We start from the raw sequence: 24,750 nt of genomic DNA on the forward strand, positions 1-24,750 counted from the left end.
TAGAAAATTACAGGGTCTGCAGATTGGAAAGGAAAGGTAATTCTTATAAAATAAAATTATAGCGTGGCTTGTGTAGAATATGTATATCATATAGTATTTTTTATTTTTATTTTCAATTTCTTTTCACAAAAGTACAGTTACCCTTTATCTCCACTTTATATGATTTTATGAATGGCTTCATGATACTAAACTCTTGTGTTGTTGAAGATACTACATTAAAAAATGTCAACTATTTTTGCAGGACAATCACCGTTTTTGTGTTCTTGTGTTGACTCTTTCCTGAAGACATGTGTGAAGACAACCAAACTGAAGTAGCTGAGTTTTTGATTCTCGGATTTCAAAACCTCCATACATTTAAAATTCTTCTCTTCATTGTGTTTTTCTTCTCCTATGTGGTGACATTAACTGGAAACCTCATCATCATTGTTTTAATTTCGATAAATGACTATCTTAAAACCCCAATGTTCTACTTTCTCAAACACTTGGCAATAGCTGACCTCATGATAACCACCACCATAGTCCCAATGATGTTAGAAATTATACTAAAGAATGGAATTACAATTTCTGTTACCGCCTGCATTATCCAGCTACATTGCTTCATTATTTTTGGAATTGTGCAATGTTTTATTATTGCAATTATGTCCTATGATCGATATTTGGCCATATGTAACCCAATGCATTATCATTCAATCATGAAACCCCAAATTTGTCTTCAGATGGTGGTCTGGTCTTGGTTGTTGGTTGTCTTTGTGTCGGGTGAAATCATTTTGGTGTATCAGCTACATTTTTGTGGTGGGAATAACATTGACCACTTCTTCTGTGATTCTGCTCCAGTGATAGGGTTGTCTACATCAGATATTTCCCTTTTCGAGTTAGTTGACTTTTCTCTGGCCATTTTAGTTATTTTTGTTCCTTTTGCCTTTATTATTGTAACCTATGTATTCATCTCCTTTGCTATATTACAACTTTCTTCAACCAGCGGAAAATGGAAAGCCTTTTCAACGTGCAGCTCCCACCTGACCACTGTGTGCACATATTATGGGAGCTTGATGGCTGTTTATTTGACACCAACTGATAAAAGATCACCTGATGCAAACAAATTTATGTCTATTTTCTACATTGTGACAACTCCACTGTTGAATCCTATTATCTACAGCCTGAGAAACCACGAGATCAGAAAAAGTCTTAAAGACATTTTTAGATATGTTAAAACACTTCATATACTCTGAAACTAGAATAGAATAAGGACTACATAGTCTATGACTAAGCACCCCATGCGGTGTGAAATGTGTTAGCCTGTTTTTTCTGTACATGAATTGACTGCATTGGATTTTATTTTTATCTTACTAATAGATGCCTTCCACGGTGTGTGGCCGTCCAGGTTTTTTTTTTTCCTTTAAACTTGTGCAGAGCCAGCACCTGTGAGTTCAATCACGGCGGGCAGGGATGGACTGGCCATTGGGACTACAGGGAGTTTCCCGGTGGGCCAATGGCTCAGTGGGCCAGCTTCAGTGACAGCGGAATGCCGCGTCCCTCCGCTCCTCTGTCTCTCCCTCCCCACAGCGCTCACCTGGGGGGAACAAAGAAGCAAGGGGAGTACCAGAGAAGCAGGGACAACGACAGAGGAGCATGGGGGGAGAGGACAGACTGCTGACTCAACAGCTATGACCTGGGAGTTTCTCACTTCTGCCTAATCTTGTCCCATAAGGGGGGCACCGAACTGATTCTTTGCCCCGGGTGAAATAATGTCTAGCTTTCCCACTGGTACTGCCTAATGGAGTACCAGTACCAGCCATTCTACTCTAATAAAGTAGAACGGCTAGTGGCTAGTGAAGGGGGAGAGGGGGCTTGGGTGGCTGGGGGGGTGCGGGAGTTGTCTGGTCGCCATGGGAGAGACCTGTCAAAGTGGGCCAGTCTGGATGAAGTCCAGGGCCAAATTTCTGTCCCAGTCCAGCCCTGACGGTGGGTGCCTTTACACAGAGTTCGGGCTTTGAAGCGGCAATCTTTCAACTTCATAGTCCTTGTTAGGTGTCTAGTTTTCAAATCTTTTGCTGCGTACACACGACCGTTTTTCATGACAAGAAAATTTTCATTTTTTAAATTGGTCATTAAAAACGATCATGTGTGGGCTCCAGAACATTTTTTTCGATGTGAAAAATGGGCATTAAAAATTTAGAACCTGCTCTATTTTTTCTCGTTGTTGTTTTTCACACGGTCGTGTGTAGGCTTTAATGACAGGGAAAAAACGTGCATGCTCAGAAGCAAGTTATGAGAAGCGAAATTTGCATAATCAGGCCAAAGGGTGGCGCCTTTGGAATGGAACTTCCCCTTTATAGTGCCGTTGTACGTGTTGTACGTCACCGCGCTTTGCTTGAGTATTTTTTATCATGATCGTGTGTATGCAAGGCAGGCTTGAGAGGAATCACGTCGAGAAAAAAGTTGTTTTTTTCCATGACATGAAACACGGTCATGTGTACGCGGCATTTGACTTGATAACTTTTCCATTATTATTTAGGCATCCAAAGAAGTTAAATGTGAACTCTGTTTAATATTAGGCTGGATTACCAAGCAGTCATAGCCTTTTTTTCCCCTTTTTTTTTTAACATTGTTTATGTTAGAGTTGAATGGAGATTTAGGGCCAGATCCTCAAAAACCCGGCGCAACGTAATTTTTGGCATTTAAGTTACACCGCCGCAAAATCTCTACCTAAGTGCCCAATCCACAAAGCACTTACCTAGAAATTTTGAGCGGTGTAACTTAAATCCGTCCGGCGCAAGGCGTTCCTCTTCAACAGGGGGCTATTCCCATTTAAATTAGGCGTGCTCCCGCGCCGGCCGTACTGCGCATGCTCGTTGACGTCATTTTCCCGACGTGCATAGCTCGAAATTACGTTACGCCAAGCTTTGTGGATCGCGACGGGTCAATAAAGTTGCGTCGAAAAAAAAAAAAGATGCGGCGAAAAAAAAAAATTCAAAACAAAAAAAAAATTGCGTCGCTGGACAGAAGGGTCTGCTTTTACATGGTGTAAACAGTTTACACTTTGTAAAAGCAGCCCTAATTTTGCGTTTGCAAACTAAAACTTACGGAGAAAAAACTAAGCGTAAAAGCTTCTTCGTAAGTGCTAATTTGCATACCCGAGGCGGCATTTCGACACAAAATGCCCCCAGCGGCGGATGCGGTACTGCATCCTAAGATCCGGCAGTGTAAGTTCCTTACACATGTCGGATCTTCTGCCTAACTATGGAAAACTATGGAAAACATTTATACAGTGATCAGTGTTATAAAAATGCACTGATTACTGTATAAATAACACTGGCAGGGAAAGGGTTAACACTTGGGGGCGATCAATGGGTTAATTGTGTGTCCTCAGTGTTTGTTCTAACTGTGGGGGGGTGGGACTGACTTGGGGAGGAGACCGATTGTTGTTCCTAGGAACAACAGATCAGTCTCCTTACCCCTGACAGAACATGGATTTGTGTGTTTACACACACAAATCCCCATTCTCGCTTTGTCAGGAGCGATTGCGGGTGCCCGGCGGATATTGCTCCTAAAAGCACATGCCACACAGCTACGCTGTTTTGCACAGGAGTGCCATTCTGCCGCCGTCAAAGATGGCGGGCAGTCTGCAAGTGTTTAACAAGTGGGCCCCCAGATCCCACCCCCCCCGCTATGTGAATTAGTATGGGGTACATTGTACCCCTGCTCATTTACCAAATATAAGTAAAAAATATTGACAGTAGACAGTTTTTGACAAGTCCTTTATTAAAAAAATAATAATATTGAAAAAACGGTGTAAAAAAAGTGTGGATCAAACATCAATCACGATGCCTGCTGCACCAACAATGGACCCGAAAAGTAGAAATAAAAAATTGCTGGACACCGTTTTTTTATTTATTTTTTTATAAAGGACTTGTCAAAAACTGTCTACTGTAATTTTTTTGACACTTTTTAGGGGAATATAGTGAGTATCAGGGCCGATCCTAGGCAGGGTGCACAGGGTGCATTGCACCCAGGCACCTGCAGAGGTGGGGGCGCCGAACATCTAACAGACTCTCTAATAGAAGCCCGCTCTGTGTCCATCACAGAGGCCCCCCTTCAGATCCCAATAAAGTACTCTGCTTCTCTTCCTGTATTTTGTTTATTGTTAACAGATCATGTAAGGATCCCAGGTTAATGAAGACTTTGTGGGGGAGCATCTCTGTGGTTGAGTCATTGCCATAGAAACATTTGTAAAGGGGAGGAGTTGGTAAAATAAAGACGCCCATGTGGGGTTGCCAGAAATATTTCTGCACCCAGGCGCCTGTGACCCTAGGATCAGCCCTGGTGAGTATAATGTACCCTATACTCATTCACATTCTGATAAGCCCCCTGCCTGCAGACCCCCACAACCACTGGCCAGGGTTGTGGGGATAAGGCCCTTGTCCCCATCAACACGGAGACAAGGTGCTTTGGGGTAGGGGGGGCAAAGCCTCCCTGCCCCAAAGCACCCACCCCCCATGTTGAGGGCTCACTCATTCCCCCCTTTCCTGGCCTGATTTTCCTGGCAATGGTGGGTGGTGCATTCCTGGGAAAGGTGGGTGCTGCATTCTTGGCAATACTGGATGCTGCTTTCATAGCAATGGTGGGTGCTGAATTCCTGACAAAACTGGGTGCTGTATTCATGGCAATGGTGGGTGCTGCATTCCTGGCAATGGTGGGGGCTGAATTCCTGACAATACTGGGTGCTGCATTAATGGCAATACTGGGTGCTGCATTCCTGGCAATGGTGGGTGCTGCATTCCTGCCAATGGTGGGTGCTGCATTCCTGGCAATGGTGGGTGCTGCATTACTGACAATGGGGGTGCTGCATTCCTGCCAATGGGGGTGGTGCACTGATGGAAATGGGGGGGTGCTGCCAGGGGCGGACTGACAACTCATGGGGCCCCCGGGCAATAGAAGATTATGGAGCCCCCGGGCTTACAGATGGCCACCACGCCAGGAGGCAGTGCAGAGGCGGGGCAGCTAAAATCTCTGCATTTTCACATCAAAAGCATGTCAGTTTCAGACATATCAGGGACAGATGTAAAAAAAACACAGATTTTTACATACTGTCCCTGGTTTTACTGAGCATGGCAAACCTGATTGGGCCCCCTAGTGGCATGGAGCCCTCGGGCAGTGCCCGAGTGACTCAATGGTCAGTCCGCCCCTGGGTGCTGCATTCATGGCACTTGTGAGGCTGCAGATGGGCACTAACCCTTATTTTGCATCACAGACCTTTATTTATAAAAATGTAATCCTGAAACTTCCCTCTTAAAGCGAATGTGCGTGTTATATGCCAATAAAGTATATCCAAATAACACACCCGAGCTCATCTCTTCACCACACACAGTCACAAAGGCAAGATGATTCTTGTTGGGCAGTGTATAAGTTGCTTGGACGAACAAACTTAGAACAAATCTTAATGGTTCAAAGAATGTCAGGCAAAATGGTTGGCCCTCACGCATGTTCACTTCATCAAATCTGGCCCTCTTTGAAAAAAGTTGGATTCCCCTGCTTTACACAGAATACCCAATCACATGCAAGGCAGATTAAAAAAACAGCGGGCCAGATTCACAGAAAAAGTACGCCGGAGTATCTGCTGATACTCCGGCGTACTTTCAAATTTGCCGCGTCGTATCTTTATTTGTAATTCACAAACAAAGATACAACGGCTTTTGGCTAAGATCCGACAGGCTTACGGCTTCGTACGCCTTCGGATCTTAGGATGCAATACTTCGGCGACCGCTGGGTGGAGTTTGCGTCGTTTTCCCCGTCGGGTATGCAAATTAGCTGTTTACGGCGATCCACGAAGGTACGCGCGTTCGTCGCATTCTCTTACGTCGTCGCTAGTCGGTTATTCCCTTCGCAAACTTACGCCTGCTATTTCATGGCTTAGATTTAGACCAGCCATGTTAAAGTATGGCCGTCGTTCCCGCGTCGAATTTCAATTTTTAGTTTTTTTTTGCGTAAGACGTCCGGGAATACGAAAGGATGTAACGCACGTCGCCGTTCAAAAAACACGTCGGGTGCCGTAATTTCGCGCAAAGCACGGCGGGAAATTTCCTAAAGGAGCATGCGCAGAACGTTCGGCGCGGGAACGCGCCTAATTTAAATGGTACATGCCCCATTTGAATTAGGCGGGCTTGCGCCTGAGGGCTTTACGCTACGTCGCCGCAAGTTTACACGCAAGTGCTTTGTGAATCAAGCACTTACGATGAAAACTTGCGGCGGAGTAACGTAAAGGGGATACATTACGCCGCCGTAATTGTTCGTGAATCTGGCCCAGCATTTTTGCTTTCACATGATTGGATGATAGAAGTCAGCAGAGCTCCCTCCCATTTACTAACCTCTGGAGCAACTGCACTTACAATTGCCTTTAGTAATTCAACTCCTATATTAAAGCTAAACTTTACAGAGCCCTGGACAGGAGTTAAAACAGAACTAAACCCGCCTATCCTTTTCAGCCAAGAAAGCTGCCATCTGTTTGATCTGCAACTGCCATAGTGTTGCACATGTGGTCAGCTGTGACACCAGCCATTTGATGGGTTGACAGTTTGGTTGAGAACACAAACAAATGTGAGAGTTAGCATTACTGGAATGCCAAGAATTTAACTTGTTTTTGAAACTGTTAAATCAATGGGTTTGGTTCCACTTTAACCACTTCAACACGGTGCCATAGCAGAAAGATAACCAAAGCGCATCCCTGTTGTTCTGGGCTGGCATCCATGGATGTCCTCCCAGAATACACCTCCCACGCGCCCCCCTGAGGTGTAAATCACAGTGGCCTTTTAACATGTGATAAGCTTTTTCTAATCACAGTTGACTACATGCAAACAAACTTGCTGGTTATCAGCATTATTTTCCTCAAATACTGTCACAACATGAGAAAAGGAGAGCCGGGGACAGGGGACATGTACACAGATAATCAGGGCACTGATCATCATTGCTCTGATGATCAGTGCAGCCCCAACAGTGCCAAACAGTGCTGCCTATCAGTGCCCATCAGTGCAATTTATCAGTGCCCATTAGTTCTGCCTATCAGTGCTCCCTCATCAGAGGCTACCGGTGCAGTTTATCAGTGCCACCTCATTAGTGCAGCCTCATCAGTACCCATTAGTGCAGCCTCACCAGTGCACATCAGTGCAGCATCATCAGTGCACATCAGTGCAGCTTCATCAGTGCACATTAGTGCAGCTTCATCAGTTCCCATCAGTGAAGAAGAAAAGTTAAAGATTTACAAAGTTTTATAACAGAAACAAAGAAAAAAAATATTTTCAAAATGTTTGGTTGTTTTTGTTTAGCGTTAAATAAAAACCCCTTTGGTGATTAAATACCACCAAAAGAAATCAATATTTGTGTGAATGCAATTATTTTTATATGGGTACAGTGTTGCATGACCATGCAAATATCATTCAAAGTACGACAGTGCTAAAAGCTGAAAATTGGCCTGGGCAGGAATGGGGCGCAAATGCCCGGTATTGAGGTGGTTATTCTTTAGGCTGTGAGCAGATCCACAAATTCAACACAGTGCCGAAAAAAAGAGCAACTATGCATGTTCAGAGCAGGATGAGAAGTGAATGTGATTACATGAGTAGTAAAACAACTAATTACTGTATGTTAGAAGCTGATCGGTTACTATGCACAGCTGCCCTAGATTCCGTGTGTACCAGTTTAAGTAAATCTCCCCCACTGGGTCACCTCCAGCCAGTGGTACATCCTTGACACCCAGGAATACATGGATATGATTGCTTGTATGCAGGCCCATCACTACAGGACAGGCAAAACAAACAATTGCTTGGGGCCCCAAACTGGCCTTGGGCCCCCAACTTCCCCTTCCCAGGCTGTAGCATGGCTGAGCTCCTCTTTCTTCCTCCTGGAGTCCTGTCAGTTCGGCAGGGTACCGCGCATGGTACAGGAGATTCAGTTTCCTGTTCCCCGGCTGGACTGACAGGAAGTGCACACTGAGTGCTCACTTCCTTTCAGTCCGGCCAGGAACACAGAAAACTGAATCTCCTGTACTGCACAGTGCCCAGCCCGGCCCGGGCACTATCTGTTAGGGGACTGGGGACCCATAATGATAAAACACCGGACTGACAGGAGGAAGATGAGCTTGGCCATGCTACAGCGGCAGCCTACAGGGAAGAAGGGGAGGTGAGAATAGAAAAACATAGGGACTAGGGAGGAGGGGAGGAGTAAGAACATGGGTGTAAAAAAGTAGTGTAGCGCTAACATAGGCTTTGCGTGCGGGGGGTGCTTGGGGGCCCCCAGATTCCTTCAAACGACCCTGCTTGTATGCATTTTGGTTACAGCCTTGTCATCCCTGCCCATGTTTGTTTGAGAAGGGCAAGGATGGCCTCATGAGGATGAAACACACATAAATAAAAAGAAAAATATTTAGAAAATGTAAATGTGTAAATTAAGTTAAAAAAATTATGGTTTGTTGGGAAAATGACTGGGTCTGGTCCAGATATTGCCTCTCAGCACTGTCAAAAGTTGGGTTTCTGCCCTTCTGTCATGTGTCATAGACCATTGGTCTCACATTTTAAATAATACCCTTGTGCAGAGAGTCTATCATGTAGCTCCCTCAGTTTGTTCCCCTGTGACTCCTTGGGATATGAATCTGATTCTCTCTGTGCTTCAAAAAATAGCCTTTTTTAGCCTGATTCATCTCACTACTCTCACCAAAAAGGTGGTATTCCTTCACCAAGGCAAAGGTCTAAGTTGGTGGCCCTATCTTGCAAGGAGTCTTTTTTTTTTTACGTAGGAACAATATGGGAATGAAACATAGGACTTCCTTCCTGCTTAGGGTAGTGCCCAGGTTGCATTGCCATCCCTGCCTGTGTTTGCTTGCCAAGCTAATCAAAATTTCAGTTACAAATAAAACCCCCATTGTGATAAAAGTCCCCTCTTACACAAAATTTACAACAAGGAAGGTTAGTACCTTAACCACTTAACCCCCGGACCATATTGCTGCCCAAAGACCAGAGCACTTTTTGCGATTCGGCACTGCGTCGCTTTGCGCGGTCGTGCGATGTGGCTCCCAAACAAAATTGGCGTCCTTTTTTTCCCACAAATAGAGCTTTCTTTTGGTGGTATTTGATCACCTCTGCGGTTTTTATTTTTTGCGCTATAAACAAAAAGAGAGCAACAATTTTGAAAAAAAATTATATTTTTTACTTTTTGCTGTAATAAATATCCCCCAAAAATATATAAAAACAACGCTTTTTTTCCCTTAGTTTAGGCCGATACATATTCTTCTACATATTTTTCGTAAAAAAAAAACGCAATAAGCATTTATTGATTGGTTTGCGCAAAAGTTATAGCGCTTACAAAATAGGGGGTATTTTTATGGCATTTTTATTAATATTTTTTTTTACTAGTAATGTCGGCGATCAGCGATTTTTTTCGGTACTGCGACATTATGGCGGACACTTCGGACACTTTTGACACATTTTTGGGACCATTGGCATTTTTATAGCGATCAGTGCTATAGAAATGCATTGGATTACTATAAAAATGCCACTGGAAGTGAAGGGGTTAACACTAGGGGGCGGGGAAGAGGTTAAGTATGTTACCTGGGTGTGTTCTTACTGTGGGGGGATTGGCCTCACTAGGGGAAACCACTGATCTTCTGTTCATACGTTGTATGAACAGAGTATCAGCATTTCCCCCCCTGACAGGACCGGGAGCTGTGTGTTTACACACACAGCTCCCGGTCTCCGCTCTGTAACGAGCAATCGTGGGTGCCCGGCGGCGATCGCGCACAGGACTCGGGGGGGCGCGCCCCTAGTGGCCTGCGAGAGAGCCGACGTAGAGCTACGGTCTCTCGCGCAGGGGAGCCAACCTGCCGCCGTAAAACAACGGCGGCAGGTCGGCAAGTAGTTAACCACTTGCTGAGCGCCGCATGTATATATAAGTCGGCAGAATGGCACTGATGCACAAAGGTACGTACCTATACATCCATTTGCTATAGGCCCCCTAACCAGAGGGAGGAGGCTGAGGCAGACCTCCTATCCCAACCTGGATTAGCAGCAAGGATGGGAAGTGTCATCATAATGGGGGATTTTAATTATCCAGACATAGACTGGGTGGAAGGAACTGGGCATTCATCTAAAGTACTCCAGTTCTAAAATGTCTTGCAGGATAATTTCATGGGTCAGATGGTTGAAGCATCAACTAGAAACAAAGCATTACTAGACCTACTGATTACCAACAATACGGATGTGGAAATACGGGGCAATTTAGGAAACAGAGATCACAGGTCAATTAGCTTCAGTATAAATCACACAAACAGGATTCACTATCATCACGGTGGCACCCCTTCCCCAATGACTCTATAACATTATAGTGTAGCCTTAACTCATGGTATACCTATATATAGTTACAACAGGTTCACCTCCGTAGCTGTTCCCTCCTGGCCGTTGTGGAAGAGTGATCCCCGCGATCGGCTGCGACCTCAGAGCGAGTGGGTGTTCTCTATAGGTAAGCCACACATCGCTTGTTCCCCTAATTATACCTTATATATTGTTGATACTTCAATACTTGTTTGCTGATATCTGATTGGCTTATACATGTTTACCCATATGTCTATAGCCTTTGATGCTAACAATTATGTATCATTTTTAGAATTCTCCTGACGAAGCAACCTTGTTGCGAAACTAGTTGAGATCCTGCCTTGTGGGACCCCCTCTCTTCACCGTGATCCTTGTTAGAGTCGATTTTAGCTCGGTGACCTGTATGGTTGGTCCCACATTTTGCTCACTGTTTTATATTATTGCTGTGATGTATTTTATGATTATGTCTGTTTTTTGATACCATGTTAAATAAATTGATATATATCTTTTATTTTCTATTACTCTGCAATTTATTTTTTCTCTATCCAGTACCGATATAGTCCTTTTGCCCCTTCCCTCCTATGGTCTTTAGGGCCTCTGGGGTCCTTTTTTATCCCTAGTTCTATCCAAACAGGAAACATAAGGGGAATTCAAAGACACCGAATTTGAAAAGCACTAACTTTCCTAAACTACGAACCTTGCTAGAAGATATTAATTGGGATAAAATCTTAGGAACAAAAACATGGAGGAAAGATGGGAGAGATGGAGATGGGTAGTAGCCAGTGCATCCCATTGGGAAATAAGTTTAAAAAGCAAAGGAGAAGGCCTTCAAAAAATACAAGGCTGAAGGATCATCATCAGCATTCAAACTTTACAAATAATGCAACAAGAAACTTAAGGGTGCAATTAGCTAAGGTAGAACACGAAAGACAGATAGCGGAGGAGAGCAAAAAAGAATCCAAAAAAGTGAACCAATAATGCACTAGCTTAAAGGAACTTTTTTTAGAAAATAAAAAACAAACCTTTGCAACCCCTTTAAGTATATAATCAGTAAAAAAGGGTAGACAGACCAAATTGGCCCCATAAAGAATGAGGAAGGGAATCTGGTTACAAAGGAGGGTGAGATGGCAAAGGTATTGAATTTATTCTTCTCCTCAGTCTTTACGAGGGAATCTGGGGTCTTCAGTAACCAAAACTGCAGTGTTTATCCTCATGACACATCACAGGAAGCACCCTCATGGCTAACAGAGGACAGAATTAGAAATAGATTTGAATCCCTAGGGGGCGCCGGGGGTCTGGGGCCTTTCCTGGGGGGCTCTGTGTCCTCTTATGTACTGCGGCTTTAGGTTTAAAAGTGCTGCTACACATGAAGCTGATGATCATACCAGTGAACTCATTTAGGATATTTTATTTTATTTAGTTTGTTTTATTTTGCCTAATTCTACTTTCTACTCTTCTCACTTGTGTTGATGTTCTGGTGTATATTGGTTCGGGACGGTTACAATATGAAAATGCATGTTTTCCTTAAGATGTATCTGCAAATGTGTAACATTTTGAGTCCACTGTTGGGCATTCCTTATTTTTTTTGCCTGGACTTTTATACACCTTATGTTGTATTGGTTAATATGCTTTTAAAAAACTAATAAATACTCAATGATTTAAAAAAAAGAAATAGATTTGAAAAACGTAACATTAATAAGTTACCGGGACCAGATGACTTGCACCCGAGGGTCCTTAGGGAACTCAGTCAAGTAATTGTCAGACCATTGTTCCTAATTTTTACTGACAGTCTACTGACTGGAATGGTACCAGCTAATTGGAGAAAAGCCAATGTAGTACTGTAGTACAATATTTAAAAAAGGGCCATAATACATCCAAAATACATCCCTGGGAATTACAGACCAGTTAGCCTAACATCAATAGTATGCAAGCTCTTGGAGGGGATGATAAGGGACTATGTACAAGATTTTAGTAATGATTCATGAAGAATCGTTCAGGCCAAAACAATCTATTAACCTTCTATGAGGAGGTGAGCTTCCATCTAGATAAAGAAAGGCCCGTAGACGTGGTGTATCTGGATTTTGCAAAAGCATTTGATACAGTTCCCCATAAACAATTACTGTACAAAGTAAGGTCCGTTGGCATGGACTATAGGGTGAGTACATGGATTTAAAACTGGCTACAAGGGAGAGATCAGAGGGTAGTGATAAATGGGGAGTACTCGGAATAGTCAGGGGTGGTTAGAGGGGTCCCTCAGGGTTCTGTGCGGGGACCAATCCTATTTAATTTGTTCATAAATGACCTGGAGGATGGGGTAAACAGTTACATTTCTGTACTTGCGGACAATGCTAAGCTAAGCAGGGCAATAACTTCTCCGCCGCATGTGGAAACCTTGCAAGTAGATCTGAACAAATTAGTGGGGTGGGCAACTACATAGCAAATGAGGTTTAATGTGGAAAAATTAAAAATAATGCATTTGGGTGGAAAAAATATATGAATGCAGCTATTCATTGGGGGAAAACTCTGGGGGAATCTGGGATGGAAAAGGACCTGGGGGTCCTATTAGATTATAGGCTCAGCAATGGCACGCAATGCCAAGCTGCTACTAACAAGGCAAACAGAATATTGGCATGCATTAAGAAGGGGATTAATTCAAGAGATAAAGCGATAATTATCCCGCTCTACAAGACTCTGGTCCAGCCTCACCTGGAGTATGCTGTCCAGTTCTGGGCACCAGCCCTCAGGAAGGATGTACTGGAAATGGAGCGAATACAGAGAAGGGCAACACAACTAATAAAAGGGAATGGAGGATATTAATTAGGAAGAAAGGTTACGAGCACTGAACTTATTCTCTCTGGAGAAGAGACGCTTGAGAGGGAATATGATTTCAAGTTACACATACCATACTGGTGACCCCACAATAGGGATAAATCTTTTCCACGTAAGGGAGTTTAATAAGACAAGTAGCCACTCATTAAAATTTGAAGAAAAGCAGTTTAACCTAAAACTGCATAGAGGGTTCTTTATTGTCAGGCCCCATACACACGAGAGGATTTATCCGCAGATACGGTCCAGCGGACCGTATCCGCGGATAAATCCTCTCGAGGATTTCAGAAGATTTCTATGCGATGGCGTGTACACTCCATCGCATTGAAATCCGCGCTGAAATCCTCTGCAGATGACGTGTCGCGCCGTCGCCGCTATTATGACGCGGCGACGGGCGCGACGCTGTCATATAAGGAATTCCACGCATGCGTCAAATCATTACGACGCGTGCGGGGAATCCCTTTGGACGGATGGATCCGGTAAGTCTGTACAGACGAGCGGATCCATCCGTTGGAATGGATTCCAGCAGATGGATTTGTTGAGCATGTCAGCAAATATCCATCTGCTGGAAATCCATCCCAGGGGAGATTTATCTGCGGATAAAGATCCGCTGGCGTGTACACACCATAGGATCTATCCGCAGAAACCCATTTGATGGGATTTATCTGCGGATAGATTCTATGGTGTGTATGGGGCCTAAGAGTGGCAAGGATGTGGAATTCTCTTCCACAGTTGGTGGTTTCACCGGGGAGCATCGATAGTTTCAAAAAACCATTAGATAAGTGCCTGAATGACCACAACATACAGGAATATACAGGGTAATACTGACATAAAATCACACACATAGGTTGGACTTAATGAACTTTTCAATCTCATCCACTATGTAACTATGTAACTATTATGCCCTGTACACACGATCAGATATCTGATGGAATCTAGCCTGATGGATTTTTTTGTCGGATATCCGATGAAGCTGACTTTCATCAGTCTTGCCTACACACCATCAGTCAAAAATCCGACCGTGTCCAACGCGGTCACGTAAAACACTACCACGTGCTGAGAAAAATGAAGTTCAATGCTTCCGAGCATGATTCTGAGCATGCATGGATTTTTCTCCGATGGAGTTTCACACAGACGATCGTTTTTTTCTATCAGTTTTTTATCCATAGGAAAATTTTAAAACATGTTCTATTTTTTTTCAACAATGGAAAACAAACCGATGGGGCCCACACACGATCGGTTTGTCCAATGAAAGCGGTCCATCGGTCCGTTTTCATCAGACAAATCGATCGTGTGTACAGGGCTTTACCATAAAAAATGGTGAGAACTGATTTTTAATATTTGGCTCCCACTGATTTTAACATGGTTTAAATTCTTCACTTGAACTTCTGTAATGTTTGCTAAACCCACCTCAAATTGAACCCATGTGCATTTGGATTATCCCTAGTCAACAATAGAAGTACCATGTTTATAAAGATGATTGTATTATATTACATCCTTATCACTCCTAGTCACAAAGAAGGAATCTCAACCTGCACCAAAATACCAGATTATTCCAAATATTATTATTATTAGAAAAAAAAAATACTGTTACCATCTAAATATAAATGTAATGATCATTTTCATAGTAGGCTGAGTGGACCCCAGAGACCTTACAAATAATGTCTGTTATTTATTTTTCTCTGCATGCTAATTGGAATTAGACAAATTCTCAAGGTAATATCATTTGAGATAAAAGAGAATGTGGGAAATCTTGCATTGAGAGCAAGACCTTCAATAATCAGAGCAAGGTGTAGACGTGACATCAGACTGCTGAGATCCCATGATACCCCGGAGCAACTCAAAGTAAGTCTAATTCAATAATGTTCCCGTACCCTCATTATAGGTACACATGACCATTAGAACATACTGTTAACTCAACACACTTACACACTAATAAAATTTAGTCAAATACTTGAAAACATTTTGTCACATATGAAGCAAGATCAGTATTGTAGGAAAGACTGATGGAACAAGAGAGACATTTCATTCTTACCGTATTTGAAAAGTCATCAGTAGAAGATGTCAAATACTTACAACACTGAAAGGTTTGTAGCTAAATGTAAGGGGCATCATGATGGTTGAAAGTCTAATGCCACGTACACACGATCGGAAAATCTGCCAAGAAAGGTCGGATGTGAGCTTTTTGTCGGAAATTCTGACCTTGTGTAGGCTCCATCTGACTTTTTCTGTCGGAATTTCTGCCAACAAAAGATTGAGAGCAGGCTCTCAATTTTGCCAATGGAAAAAGTTTCTATCGGAAAATCCGCTTGTCTGTATGCAATTCAGACGCGCAAAAAAAACGCATGCTCAGAGCCAAACTGCCTATTGAACTTCATTGATCTTGGCTCGTCGTACGTGTTGTACGTCACCAGGCTCTTGACGGTCGAAATTTCTGACAAGATTTGTGTGACCATGGGTATGCAACACAAGTTTGAGCCAACTTTCCGTCAGAAAAAATCCACGGTTTTCTTGTCGGAATTGCCGATTGTGTGTACGCGTCATAACAGTTGTGTCATGCATCTTCATATTGTGGGTTTACCTTCTACCAGAAATTGTATTTGCAAAAAACATAACCCAAGGTTTCCACCATACCCTATGACCATTTGGTGGGACAACAATTAACCTATAGGCATGTTATAATAGGAGAACTAGGCAATACAAAAAATAAATAACAGTCTTTTGGTGTCTCACTAAAGGGGCATACACAAATGTGGTGGGAACCTGGGATTGAAAGCTTTCCTGGAACAAAGATTGATGAGAATAGTTCTCCATACTATACACTGTAAAGACGCGTACACACGATCAGTCCATCCGATGAGAACAGTCTGATGGACCGTTTTCATCGGTTAAACGATGAAGCTAACTGATGGTCCGTCGTGCCTACACACCATCAGTTAAAAAAACGATTGTGTCAGAATGCGGTGACGTAAAACACAACGACGTGCTGAAAAAAACAAGGTTCAATGCTTCCAAGCATGCGTCGACTTGATTCTGAGCATGCGTGAATTTTTAACTGATGGCTGTACCTACTAACGATCGGTTTTGACCTATCGGTTAGGAATCCATCGGTTAAATTTAAAGCAAGTTGGCTTTTTTTTAACCGATGGTTAAATAACCTATGGGGCCCACACACGATCGGTTTTGACAGATGAAAACGGTCCATCAGACCGTTGTCCTCTGTTTAACCGATCGTGTGTACGAGGCCTTAGTTTACTCCATACAGACTTGAGCTTGTAACTACAAGACTCAACAGATTCATGTTCATATTCACATAATTCAGGGCAACTTTGCTAAATACTTTTAACTTCACCTTCAATTTGAAAGAGTTTAATATGATTTGTGTCAAGATAAATACATCTACCATTCTATGTAATGCTAACACTGTAATTACATTCCATAGGCAACATCACAGATTGGAGCTGAACATGCTTGTAGGTACGTTACAGTGAGTAAACTGTTCCCCTTAGGACATGAAGTTTGTTACTGGCAGGATCAGCAGGTCAAAATAGAAATAATAAAAACCTTAAAAAATAAATAAAATGAATGCAGTCATCACATCTAGGGGCTGGTAATCTTCAATGCATTATATTAAGGTGCTTGGGTTTAGATACATTTCAACTTATCTATAGGGTGAAACAAACAAATCATTATTATACCTTTTTTTGCTTCTTTACTTTGTTTTTGGCCTTGTTGAAGCTTACACTAGTTATGGTGCATCTAAACTCAAATACAAAAATGTAATATATGGCATCTTACGACCTGCGCCAATGGGCTTTTGAATTGTGTTGATGGCATTGGTTTGACACCAATTTAGGACGCTTCTGAGAGCATTCAAAATTTATTGACAGTTGCATTTACCTGCAGATCTCCTTCTGACCTGCATGTGACCTAAGTCAAGCAAACAAAAGCCCATTGACAAATGCCCATAGTCATGCCATGATTTTTAAGATACATTTTGGTATTATGAATTTCATGCTTTGTTTATTGACATAGGGTCATATTCTGAGTAAGGATACGATGGAGTATCTCAGGATACTCCATCGTATCTCTCTTTTTTGGCCCGTGTATCTATGCGACTGATTCTTAGAATCATTTTCGCATAGGTACACTTAAGATCCGCCATGTGTAAGTCACTTACACTGTCGGATCTTAAATGTAATTACTCCGCCCGCCGCTAGATGGCGTTTACGTTCAGGTCTCATTTGTTTATGCAAATGAGCCTGATACGCCGATTCCCGAACAAATTTGCGTCGAGTAACTGTCGCTAACGTCGTTTGCGTAAGCGTAAACTTACCCCTGCTATATGAGGGGTAAGTTTACGCAAGTCCCACGTAGGCCATGTTAAGTATGGCGTCGGGTCCGCGTCGTGTTTTTGCGTCGGCTACGTCGTTTCCCTAAGTCGTTCTTGAATATGACTTTACGTCAATGACGCACACGTCGGCGTCATTGACGTTTTACGCCGAGAACTGGAGCATGCGCACTGGGCTATTTTAAGCCCGGCGCATGCGCAGTTCGTTAGAATCGGGGGCGCGCTTAATTTAAATAGAAGCCGCCCCCTTGGAGATACGCGTGGCTACAACGGGCCATTTACACTCCGCCGCCCCAAACTACGGAGCAAGTGTTTGGGGAATACAGCACTTGCTCCTGTAGGTTGGGGCGGCGGAGTGTAAATGGCTTACGCGCCGCCCGCGGGAAATCTAGGAGAATATGGCCCATATACTGTATATAAAGTGCCTTGAAAAAGTATTCTTATCCCTTGAAATTTTCCACATTTTGTCATGTAAGGCCTCATACACACGATAGGTTAACCAGAGGACAACGGTCTGATGGACCGTTTTCATCGGACCAAACCGATCGTGTGTGGGCCCCATCGGTTATTTATCCATAGGTTAAAAAAAAGCAATCTTGTTTTAAATTTAACCGATGGATACCTAACCACTAGGAAAAAAACAATCGCTAGTAGGCAGGACCATTGGTTAAAAATCCACGCATGCTCAGAATCAAGTTGATGCATGCTTGGAAGCATTGAACTTCGTTTTTTTCAGCACGTCGTTGTGTTTTACGTCACGTGTTCTGACACGATCGGTTATTTAACCGATGGTGTGTGGGCACGACGGACCATCAGTCAGCTTCATCGGTTAACCGACGACAACGGTCCATCAGACCATTCTCATCGGATGGACTGATCGTGTGTACGAGGCTTTACAACCAAAAACATAAATGTATTTTATTGGGATTTTATGTGATTGACCAACATAAATTGGCACATAATTGTCAAGGAAAGGAAAGAATGATAAATGGTTTTCCCAATTTTTTACAAATAAATATGTTTATTTAGAGCACTGTTCAATCCATCATCTAAAAATGGAAAGAGTATTGCACAACTGTAAACCTACCAAGACATGGCCGTCCACCTAAACCGACAAGCCAGGCAAGGAGAGCATTAATCAAAGAAGCAGCCAAGAGGCCCATGGTAACTCTGGAGATGCTGCAGAGATCTACAGCTCAGGTGGGAGAATCTGTCCACAGGACAACTATTAGTTGTGCACTCCAGAAATCTGACCTTATGGAAGAATGACAAGTAGAAAGCCATTGTTGAAAGAAAGCCATAAAAAGTCCAGTTTGCAGTTTGTGAGAAGCCACGTGGGGGACACAGCAAACATGTGGAAGAAGGGGCTCTGGTCAGATGAGACCAAAATTAAAAATGTTGGCCTAAAAGCAAAACGCAATGTGTGCCGGAAAACTAACACTGCACATCACCCCAAACACACCATCTTTCTTTTTCTTCAGCAGGTATTCTGCTTTACTTCAGTAGGGACAGGGAAGCTAGTCAGAGTTAATGGGAAGATGGATGGAGCCAAATACAGGGCAATCTTAGAAGAAAACATGTTAAAGTCTGCAAAAGACCTGAGACTGGGGTGGAGGTTCACCTTCCAGCAGGACAACGACCCTAAACATACAGCCAGAGCTACAATGGAATGGTTTAGATCAAAGCATATTCATGTGTTAGAATGGCCCAGTCAAAGTCCAGATCTATATCCAATTGAGAATCTGTGGTAAGACTTGAGAATTGCTGTTCACAGACGCTCTCCATCCAATCTTACAGAGCTTGAGATATTTTACAAAGAAGAATGGGTAGAGACATCCCCAAAAAGAACCACCTACAAAGTATTGACTCAAGGGGGCTGAATACAAATGCACGCCACACTTTTCACATATTTATTTGTAAAGAAAATTGAATATCATTTATCATGTTCCTTCCACTTCACAATTATGTGCCACTTTGTGTTAGTTTATCACAAAAAATTGCAATAAATTAAAAATGTTTGGTTGTAACATGACAAAATGTGGAAAATTTCAAGGGGTATAAATGCTTTTTCAAGGCACTGTCTGGAGCATGCTTTGCCTTTTTTTCAAAAAAGTACAGTTACTTTATGTGATTTTATTAATGGCTTTCATGATACTAAACTCTTGTGTTTTTAACCGCTTCTGGACCGCCCCACAAAAATTTACTGCGGCAGGGCGGACCGTGTGCGCAAAATCATGTACCTGTATGTGTTTTCGTGCATGCAGTTTAGGGAATGCATGCATGCCACTGGCGCATCGCTCCTGCTGTTCTTGGACACATCCCGAGCCAATCAGCGGGTCCGGTGGCCATGATGGCCACTGTAACCCGCCAATTGTTCACAGGGGTGATGGAGCAGCGGTGGTCCGATGTAAACAACACACACCACTGCTCTGTCAGGGAGAAAAAGAGAGGGATCGTGATTCAGCTAAGCTGAATAACGATCCCTCTTTTCCTCCAGTAAATCCACTCCTCCCACAGTTACAAACACCTCCCAGCGAAAACATTTAACCCCTTGATCGCCCCTGTAGTTAACTCCTTCCCTGCCAGTGTAATTTATACAGGGAACAGTGCATTTTAATAGCAGATTGGTATCACTGGTCCCCAAAAAGTGTCACTTAGGGTCAGATTTGTCCACCGCAATGCTACAGTCCCGCTAAAAATCACAGATTGCCGCCATTACTAGTAAAAACAATAAATAATAAATACAAGTCCCTAAATCAATTCCCTATATTATAGATGCTATAACTTTTACGCAAACCAATCAATATACGCTTATTTGGATTTTTATTAACAAAAATATAAAGCAGAATACATATTGGGCCTAAATTGATGAAGACATTTGTTTTGTTTTTTTACAAGTTTTTGTATGTATTATAGCAAAAAGTTAATTTTATTTTATTTTTTCCAATTTGTCAAACTGTTTTGTTTATAGCGCAAAAAAAATAAAACGCAGAGGTGATCAAATACCATTAAAAGAAAACTTTTTTGTGGGAAAAAAAGGACATCAATTTTATTTGGGTACAGCGTTGCACGACCGCACAATTATCAGTTAAAGTGATGCAGTGCCGTATCGCAAAAAATGGCCTGGTCAGGAAGTGGGTAAAACCTTCCGGTGCTGAAGTGGTTAAAGACACCGCATTAAAAGGTTTCAATTTTTTTTTGCAGGAGGATGGCCATTTTTATGTTCTTGTGTTGACTCTTTCCTGAAGACATGTGTGAAGACAACCAAACTGAAGTAGCTGAGTTTTTGCTTCTTGGATTTCAAAATCTCCATACATTTAAAATTCTTCTCTTCATTGTGTTTTTCTTCTCCTATGTGGTGACATTAAATGGAAACCTCATCATCATTGTTTTAATTTCGATTAGTGACAATCTTAAAATCCCAATGTTCTACTTCCTCAAACACTTGGCAATAGCTGACCTCATGATAACCACCACCATAGTCCCAATGATGTTGGAAATTATACTAAAGGGTGGAATTACAATTCCTGTTACCGCCTGCATTATCCAGCTGCATTTCTTCATTATTTTTGGAATTGTGCAATGTTTTTTTATTGCAATTATGTCCTATGATCGATATTTGGCCATATGTAACCCAATGCGTTATCATTCAATCATGGAACCTCAAATTTGTTTTCAGATGGTTGTTGGGTCTTGGTTGTTGGTTGTCTTTGGGTCCAGTGAATTAGTTTTGGTGTATCCGTTAAATTTTTGTGGCGGGAATACCATTGACCACTTTTTCTGTGATTCTTCTCCAGTGATAGAGCTCTCTACATCAGACACTTCCCTTTTTGAGTTAGTTGATCTATCTATGGCCATTTTAGTAATTTTAGTTCCTTTGGCCTTTATTATTGTGACCTATGTATTAATCTCCTTTGCTATATTACAACTTTCTTCAACCAGCGGAAGAAGGAAAGCCTTTTCCACATGTAGTTCGCACCTGTTCACTGTGTGCACATATTATGGGAGCTTGTTGGCCATTTATTTGACACCAACTGATAAAAGATCACCTAATACAAACAAATTTATGTCTCTTTTCTACATTGTGACAACTCCACTGTTGAATCCTATTATCTACAGCCTGAGGAACCACGAGATCAGAAAAAGCCTTAAAGACATTTTTATATATGTTAAAACACTTTATTTACACTGAAACTAGTGGAATGGAACAAGGACTTCATTGTCCTTGTTAGGTGTTTAGTTTTAGAATCTTTGACTTGATCTTTTCTCCATTTTTATTTAGACATCCGAAGAAGTTAATTTTAGGCTGTATTACCAAGCAGCCGTAGTTCTTTTTATTTTTTTCAGTTTTAAAGATTTTGATATATTTTTTTAAATGTGTAATAAGAATAGTACATTTACAGAGTGATTCAATAATGTCACATGAGAACATATATTGGACTTTTAAATGCAAAAGAGGTACATTACAAGTATCTAATTTACTTTAGTTCATTCAAACTGAGAACTCTTAATGTAGTTAATCATTAATATTAATATATATTCCCTGTTTACTCCGAAAGGGAACACACTGTAAACAAAGGAAGGTTGCTTAAGATAATAGAAAGGAGGAAAATAAAGAGCGGATGAAAGTTACCTTATGAATTACAAAACCTTGGATGAATTTGTGCTGCAAAAAACAAGTTTTGTAGATTTTAGTATCTTTTAGATAATATGAAGCTCTGGGATGTGAGATCCATGCTTGCCAAACTTTTGTAGATTTAGATATGGAGCACAAAAAAATGTGCTGAAAAACTCGGCTTATACTCAAGTATATACGGTAAGTGTTAGCGGTGGTGAAAGAAAATAGATCATTACCTCTAGATATTTCACATTCAATATTCAACCACAATTTATCATTAGAATGAACAAACTAATGTTTCATTTGATCTAATAATGAAGCATAATAATAGAGATTGACATCAGAGAGATTCATACCCCTTTAGATCTCACCATAGTCATAATTGATATTGCAACCCTGTTTTTTTTTCCCTTTGTGGATCAAGTTGTTTTGTTTCGAATTGACTTGTGTAAAAAAAATTGAAGATACTGTGATCGGAAGGGACAGAAAGTAATAAAACATCTTAGGTAATGTTTGCATCTTAAATGCTGCTATTCTTCCAATCCAGGATAGATGATTTTTTTGGATGGATTAGAGGTCTTGGTTGATTTGCTCTATGAGGTTAGGGTAGTTGACCTCATACAGTTTAGTTGCGGGGTAGGTAAGTCAGATCCCCAAATAAGAAATAGATGGATTATCCTAGTTGTACATATATTTTTGTTGCAAGTCGTCAACTTGATCCGGTGAATATTCATTGGTAAGGTATAGAATTTATTGGGGTTTATTTTATAATAGAAAACTACTCCAAAGGCCTCTAGGGTATTACTAACTTCACTCAGGGAGGTATCAGGGGTGGATAGTGTTAATATGATGTCATCCGAAAATTGACCTAATTTATGTTCTAATTGTCCAATTTTAATACCAGTAATATTGGGTTTAGATCTAATAGTTACCTCAAGGGGTTTGATTTATAATGAAAATTAATGGGTGATAAAGAACAACCTTGTCTGGTTCCATTAGACAATTTTCCCTGAAGTGAATACCCTGGCTGATGGTATTGTGTAAAGGGACATTATGGCTTCATGGATGAAGCCGGTAAATCCAAACTTCTTAAAGATCTCTGCAATCTAGCCCCAATGAACCCTATCAGATGCCTCCTCTGCATCCAAACCATGGAGCAGAGAAGGAATTAAGTTGTCCTCTATATGACTGATCAAATCAATAATTTTCCTAGTATTTTCCGGGCCTTGTCATCCTTTAACAAACCCCACTTGATCTGATTCAATGAGATAGGGTGTTTTTTCTAGTAAGCGGTTGGCTAGAACTTTAGAATACATTTTTAGGTCACAATTCAGTAATGAAATGGACCTGTAATTGTTAGGTGACATTGGATCTTTTTCCTGTTTTGGAAGTGTAATAATAACAGCTTCAAGCATCTCTTTGGGGAATGATTCGTTATTTGCAGAATAGTTAAATAATTTACCTAGGTGAGGTGATAACATTTTACTAAATGCTCTAAAGTATCCGCTGGACGGTCCTTCTGCTCCGTGGACTTTATTTGTTGGTAGAAATTGGATGACCTTGTTAATTTCATCTACAGATATTGGTTTGTTTAGTCTTTCAAGGGTAGAAAAGTCTATAGTTGGGAGGTTAATCTTCTTTAGGAATTGAGCTATATCTGATGGTTGAGGTTGGGGGGTACTTTTATAATATTTTAAGTTATATAAGCCTTCATGGTACTCTGCAAATGTGTCTGATATACTCTGTAGGTTGTATATGATTGTCCCTGAGTTATAGTGGACTAACTTCTTTATTTTTTGTTTGTACTGCCTTTGATGTAGCTGGAAATCTAAGTATTTTTCCGCTTTGTTCCCTTGTGAGTAGTGATTTAGCTTAAGTCTTTTTAAATATTTCTCGTGGTTGGAGATTGGTATCGCTCAAAGTTTATTCCTTGCATAATTAAGTTGTTGGAGAAGGGGAGATTGTTCAGGGGAAGCTTTGTGTTCTTTTTCAAGTTTATAAAGTTTTGTTGCCAGCAGTTAGGGATGAGCTGAACACCCCTCCGTTCAGTTCGCACCAGAACCTTCGAACGGACGAAATGTTCGCGCAAACATTTAGAACCCCATTGACGTCAATGGGACTCGAACGTTCGAATTCAAAAGTGCAAATTTTAAAGCCCAATATGCAAGTTATTGTCGGAAAAAGGGTTTGGGGACCCGGGTCTTGCCCCAGGGAACATGTATCAATGGAAAAAAAAGTTTTAAAAACGGTTGTTTTTTCTGGAGCAGCGATTTTAATGATGCTTAAAGTGAAAAAAAATGAAAAATTCCTTTAAATATCGTACACCTGGGTGTCTATAGTAGTGGCACGTGTTTAGAAATGCACAAAATGAGATTACTATAAGAAAAAAGTAATTTAAGACTGCTTGCGGCTTTAATGTAATGTCTGGTCCCTGCAATATGGATGAAAATCACTGAGAAAAATAGCATGGTTTTCCCCGCCCCCCCCTCCCCCCAGGTCATTACAAGCCCCTTTGGCCCTATATACTTTGAACATCAGTATACAGGCAGTGCAAACAACACAGGTACTGTAGGTTTGTTAAGTATAATATATTTGTAATTTTA

At 41.6% G+C, this 24,750-nt stretch overlaps 2 protein-coding genes across 2 annotated transcripts; both read left to right on the forward strand.

Moving 5' to 3' along the window:
* Nucleotides 1–287: 287 nt before the first annotated feature.
* LOC120930969 (olfactory receptor 10A3-like) lies at nt 288–1,244 on the forward strand. The gene has a single exon (XM_040342102.1). It carries the CDS (start codon nt 288–290, stop codon nt 1,227–1,229), a length of 942 nt encoding a protein of 313 aa, XP_040198036.1. The 3' UTR covers nt 1,230–1,244.
* Nucleotides 1,245–20,739: 19,495 nt separating this feature from the next.
* On the forward strand, nt 20,740–22,978 carry LOC120930970 (olfactory receptor 10A7-like). Its single transcript, XM_040342103.1, has one exon. The coding sequence runs from the start codon at nt 20,780–20,782 to the stop codon at nt 21,719–21,721; it is 942 nt and encodes a 313-aa protein (XP_040198037.1). The 5' UTR covers nt 20,740–20,779; the 3' UTR covers nt 21,722–22,978.
* The last annotated feature ends 1,772 nt before the right edge of the window (nt 22,979–24,750 follow it).

This window comes from Rana temporaria, chromosome 3 (genome assembly GCF_905171775.1).
Source record: "Rana temporaria chromosome 3, aRanTem1.1, whole genome shotgun sequence".
In the NCBI taxonomy this organism is placed as follows: Eukaryota; Metazoa; Chordata; class Amphibia; order Anura; family Ranidae; genus Rana; species Rana temporaria.

Coding starts and splice junctions, on each gene's coding strand:
- LOC120930969 (XM_040342102.1), top strand. CDS start 288: ATGTGTGAAGACAACCAAACTGAAGTAGCTGAGTTTTTGATTCTCGGA.
- LOC120930970 (XM_040342103.1), top strand. CDS start 20,780: ATGTGTGAAGACAACCAAACTGAAGTAGCTGAGTTTTTGCTTCTTGGA.